This window comes from Lates calcarifer, linkage group LG19, assembly GCF_001640805.2.
Source record: "Lates calcarifer isolate ASB-BC8 linkage group LG19, TLL_Latcal_v3, whole genome shotgun sequence".
NCBI lineage: Eukaryota > Metazoa > Chordata > Actinopteri > Centropomidae > Lates > Lates calcarifer.
The window spans coordinates 8,416,917-8,422,675 of NC_066851.1; the positions used below are offsets into that span (position 1 = coordinate 8,416,917).

General features: G+C 38.1%; 1 protein-coding gene across 1 annotated transcript; it reads left to right on the top strand.

The window, feature by feature from the left end:
* Positions 1-1,015: 1,015 nt before the first annotated feature.
* On the top strand, positions 1,016-5,759 carry LOC108898010 (cell cycle control protein 50A). The gene is made up of 7 exons (XM_018697846.2): positions 1,016-1,497; positions 2,182-2,301; positions 2,700-2,807; positions 2,897-2,984; positions 3,196-3,336; positions 3,429-3,638; positions 4,560-5,759. Exons 1-7 carry the CDS (start codon positions 1,249-1,251, stop codon positions 4,751-4,753), a joined length of 1,110 nt encoding a protein of 369 aa, XP_018553362.1. The 5' UTR covers positions 1,016-1,248; the 3' UTR covers positions 4,754-5,759.

A 5,759-nucleotide genomic window follows, 5' to 3' on the forward strand; every position in this document is an offset into this window, starting at 1 on the left:
CAGTGTGACATGCTCATTTATTTAGGAAAATATGAAACACAGATATGCAGCAAATACAGGGTGTACCCTGTATTTGCTGCATACATGTACATCTGGCGAACAGGCCAAGTCTATTGCATGTGACTGTTTGATCTGTGTAGTTACAGTAAGTCATGGTTTTACAACATTACACAGTTAGTACTCCTCTGATCTTTTAGGAACACACTCAGATGTTACATTGGACAATGTAGTCTTGGGCCAAGGGAATTTAAATGTGTGCCCCAGATTTTATTTTTTTCAAATGTAGTGAAGCAAAGGCTCAGTATGCTAATTTAAATTCATGATGTAAGCAGAAGTAGAAATGTATGCTTTTATATGAAAGCAGGCCCTTTTAATTTTAAATTTAGGCCAAATCTAAACCTCATTCTTTCTTGCATTAAATGACATGTATGGGAACCATGACAAGACAAATATTTATATGGGGTATTTGTCAGGTTGTTCATTCATTCACATTATTTTCTCCCTATTTTTACTAAATACCAGGTTACTCTGCTTTACAAGCAACTTTTGTTATCATATCATTTATGTTGTTAAATCACAAAACCTTGTTGCTATTTCACACAATGAAACTATGTCATTATAAAATTAAAAACTTCCTATAATACAAAAGACATCTTAAAACAAGGGTCTTCTTGTTATGGCTTTACGTTTTTCATCTTAAACTTTGATGCCTGAATAAACTTCACCTTTGAATAAACACGCATCCTGTAACCACTGAATTTTCTGGCTAAATTTGTGAACACTAAAACAAAATACCGATGTTACATCAATGTTTTATTACCCTGGAAATTTCAGTGTAACTGTATATCACATACAGTTAGACAGGTGGGTGCTTCTCTTTGGCTTCAACTCAGATTTTAAAACTGATGCGTTTACACACTCAGACCTTTACATTTAACATCAGATGTTTGTTCTCAACAGACAGCGTGAAGAAGGGGCGTCTCTATTTTCAACGATGATGTAACTTCTACGTTACAACATCCTATTGGCTCTGAAGCTTCCGGCTTCTTCCTCGGATGAGATTAACCAGACAGATAAAATCAATAGTACTACGAGTAGATATTTGAATTAGACAGAGGGAAAGTTTCACTCTTTAGATAGTTTCGCCCTTTACCATAACGTTTTGTCTCTTGTTTACCGTCTGGTATTACCGAGGAACTGTCGGCTGTCAACTAAAGTGGATTATTTTGCTCGGAGCGGATTGCAGCCATGATGGCGTCAAGCTACAACGCTAAGGAAGAGGACGGACACCACTCGGGCGCTTCGAGCCACGGCGGAGCAGGGGCTGCGAAAAGTAAAAAACCGGACAACACAGCGTTCAAACAGCAGAGACTACCGGCCTGGCAACCCATCCTGACAGCAGGCACCGTGCTACCTGCTTTCTTCGTTATCGGTCTCATCTTCATCCCAATTGGCATCGGCCTGTATGTCACATCAAACAACATCAAAGAGTACGAGGTACAGTAACAGTAATATCTGCCTGTCTTTTCACTAGTTTATTTTTTTACTCTTTAACTTTAAAGCCACTGTTGATAAGCCTTCGTCTAGTTTTTGTTCGTCTGTTTTCAAGTTATTAACCATTAGCTAACCTCAGAGGCGACAACAAGCTATGTACAGTAAACCTGTTGAAATAAGTGCTGCTGTTTGACATGCAAGAACAAATAACAAGTGACACTTAAATATCTTGCCATATTTCTGAATACTGAACCTTAGCTTTAGTTCAAACTATTACATTATAATTCAACAATACTGTACTGAAAAGTTATAAAGTGAATGAAAAGTTTTGTGCAACTATTTATATAATCTACAGGCATTAAATATTAGAGACACTTCTCAGTGTAACACCCAATTTTTATTTATGAGATTACACAAAATGTTGGCTATATATTTTATTCTAACACCTCACTTGTATCAATAGGGTAGATAAAATTTAACATAGGGTTAGTTCAGTAGCACCATGAAGTATTTAAAGTTGACTCAACACCTCTTATAAACCTGACTATAACACATAACACCAAACTGGTTTTATCTGCTTCCATATGGATATGGAACAGTATGAAACAATGTGACTTTATTGTAGCAAAATGTAATTATGTTTAGTTTAGCTCTTTTCTCTTTAACTCATCAGTTCCTCATTTACAGATTGATTACACTGGTGTGGATAGTAAAAGTCCTTGCTACACCTGTGCCAAGAACTTCAGCTGGAACAACACAACACCATGTCTCTGCTCTGTGAACTTCACATTGGATCAGCCATTTGAGGTGAGCCAAAGACCTGACCAGCTTACAGTATGCGGACCCTATGAATAATACATGAATACTGATAGTCTTGCTTGTGCAAAAAAAGATTTTAAAAAATGCCCTCCTGACACTAAATGTCCATTAAGATCCATTTAGAGTCCAAAGAAAGACACACTCAGGGTTTGTTTGGGGCCTTCATCGTCATTGATCTTTCTAGTCTTAAAATATGCAGTCCAGTAACTTTCAGAAGGCTTTAATTGATTACTTAGAAAACGCTCACAGCCACTTGCATTTCAGTCTAAATGCATTTTCAGGTAAAACACATCAGTATTGTTTGATACAGCCTAGACTTGGGCTATAACAGCTTCTATATTTGTTACATACATGCAGTGTATAACACAATCTCTTCTCCCCTGCAGAGCAATGTCTTCATGTACTACGGCTTATCCAACTTCTATCAGAACCACAGGCGCTATGTGAAGTCCAGGGATGACAGCCAGCTGAATGGTAACCAGAATGCCTTGAAGGTACAGTCTTGAAAATGCTGTTTTTTATATCATGTAGAGATTTTGGTGAAAGCTTCTTGCATCAGTGTAACTTTCACTGTTGTTTATAGGACCCCAGCAAGGAATGTGACCCGTACCGTACAAGTGATGGAACTCCCATTGCTCCGTGTGGGGCCATAGCTAACAGCCTTTTCAATGGTAAGTGAGACAGGGTGAACAACTTCGCATTTTTCTTCCCAGCAGTGTAAGGATTATCACTACTTGTGTTCAGTCCAAGTCTTATCTGACCATTTGAATTCCTATTAAGAACTCTGTACATACCAAAATTCTGACATCAGTTTGCAGCAGTTCAGTGAATTTCCTGCACTTGCAGTGCACCAGTATTGATGGCAGTGCTTCTTTGTTTCAGACACCCTGGAGCTTTATCATATTGCCAATGGCACCAAAAACGCTATTCCTCTGGTGAAGAAGGGCATTGCGTGGTGGACAGACAAGCATGTGAAATTCAGGAATCCTGGTGGAAACAACAACCTCACTGCAACTTTCCAAGGTGACTTTAGTAACTGTGCGCAAACACTTCACAACACTGAAAAAACTTAAAATTGCAATGACTAGGTTGGTTTTTGTCTCATTCTTTCTCAGGCACAACCAAGCCAGTGAATTGGAGAAAGCCAGTGTATGACCTGGACCCATCAGATCCTGAGAACAATGGCTTCATCAATGAGGACTTCATTGTGTGGATGCGCACAGCTGCCTTGCCCACATTTCGCAAACTCTATCGCATCATCCAGAAGAAGTCTAGCACGACCCCCACTCTACCCAGTGGCAATTATGTCTTGGACATTACCTACAGTATCCTTTGAGTTAAAGCCTGAAACTCTACTGCACAGTCAAAACTAGAGTAGCCTCAAGCTGTACGGCTGGTTAGTATGAATTGTATTATTCATCTAAAGCTTCACAGGGTATGATTAATTTAGAGAGTGACAAATTGAAACTTGGTGAGCACCCAAACTTCTAAACAGCATCAAGTAAATATTTATTTAGCCTGTTGTCAGTTTGCCATCAAATACTGTGCTATAAGCAAACACCACTATACTCACTGGGACTCCAGTACAGTTTGTTTAATGTCCACATCAAGGGTTTTTCCAAAAAACTGGTTTAATGAGTTCTCTTAAAAACTGTGCTGAGTAAAATCCATAAATATTTGATTTTATATCAACCTGTGTTCCAGGGTAGAGATGGCTCTGGATTTACTCAGCAAAGGTATCCAAATATCTCAGTAAACTAGCCTCTGTGGTCAAACCCCAGGTGGAGAAACTTGTGATTCACAAGGATAACTACTTAAAACAGCAAGTAAACACAGGTGCAGGAAAATGTGCTGCCCACATATGAAGAGTTTGATCTTGTGTAATTGTTTACCATGGAACACATTCGTTCACTTTATGTGAATTTGTATCATTCTGCCAGTAAACATAGGATTCCTGTGTTCCTTCAGTTTACTGACAGCACATGTGCAATTTTTGGGTATTTAGGTTCTGTGCTGTGGTCAACCTGTTAAGCTCTACTGCTGAAAAATAGGTCAGCGCAGCTGTAAACACAAGTTTATTTGTTAGGAGGAACCTTTAGATATGTTTAATATTACCTACAAATGCATTAATGCTTTTATAGTACATTAAGAGTATATTAATAGTTTAATTATAGAGCTTGACTTTTAATGTACTTTCCTCTCAGCCCAGAAGCTCCAGTTGTTTTTCTTTAACCACTTGTAATCAGATTACCCTGTGCTCAGCTTTGATGGTCGCAAACGAATGATCCTGAGCACCATCTCCTGGATGGGAGGAAAGAACCCCTTCCTTGGCATCGCCTACATCACCGTGGGCTCCATCTGCTTCTTCCTGGGTGTTGTCCTGCTCATCATCCACCATAAATATGACACCCGCAACAACAGCGCAGATATTCCAAACTAAACAGTTCTTGTGTCACGTTTTGCAGTCTCTGCATGCATGGGTGATCCTACAGGGTCTGTTCTGGACTGCTTGTTGATTTTTAGCGTGAACACACTGGTCTCTGTAAATGTCTGTCGTGTGTTTGTGGAAGGAAAGCTGCGTTCTAAGTGTCTCATCAAAAGCTATGTGTATATGTAGGACATGTAATGTAAAAAGGAAGATGCTAGAATCTGTGTCTCTGTCCATATGGCTTGACTGCTGAGATCATCATTGCTTGTCTTCAGTGTTTTTTTTTTCCTTTTATTTATCTATACATTATCAAAGTATCTGTCTTTTATTTTCGCAGTGCTTTGCAAATGGCTTAATTATTGAAGGATGTATGTATTTTCAAAGTTTTTGTCCATACTATGTACTGTAATATATCCTGCTGATGAATGTAACATTATATTTAATTGACATACCTCTGTGGTTTTTGAGATGACTTTGAATATAGGATGGGATATCATTGCTCATGTGCTGGTAATTATGGTTAGCATTGATGTTAAACAAGAAGTATTTTACCCTTGGAGGGTTGTAAAGCATTCATGACAAATATTACCAAAAGTGTGGTTATCTACCCTCTGCTGTGACTGGTTGTATTAAGACTGAACCAGTCATCTTTATTAAACTGTTAAGAATACCCTTACGATCTAATGCTTATTAATGATGGAAACATGATCCTATACCACTGTATCCAGTATTTTTAATTCTGAGATTCTGGGAAGTGTTTCTAGCTGATTAGAGCACAAAACTCTCTCTAGTTTTTACAGTTTGGCCTGAGTGTTAAATTATTATACGTTCTTCAATGTTGACCAAATGATATGCACTTTAAAAATTTCACATTTGTTAGGTTTCCCTCTTGTTTCACTTCTTCTGTTACAGCATTGTGTTCTTGATATGTTAATAATCAGAGAACTGTTTAAATTTGAAATTTATGGGTTTTTTTTTTATAAGGTTTATAGGGTCCAATTAAACAACTTGGTCAATG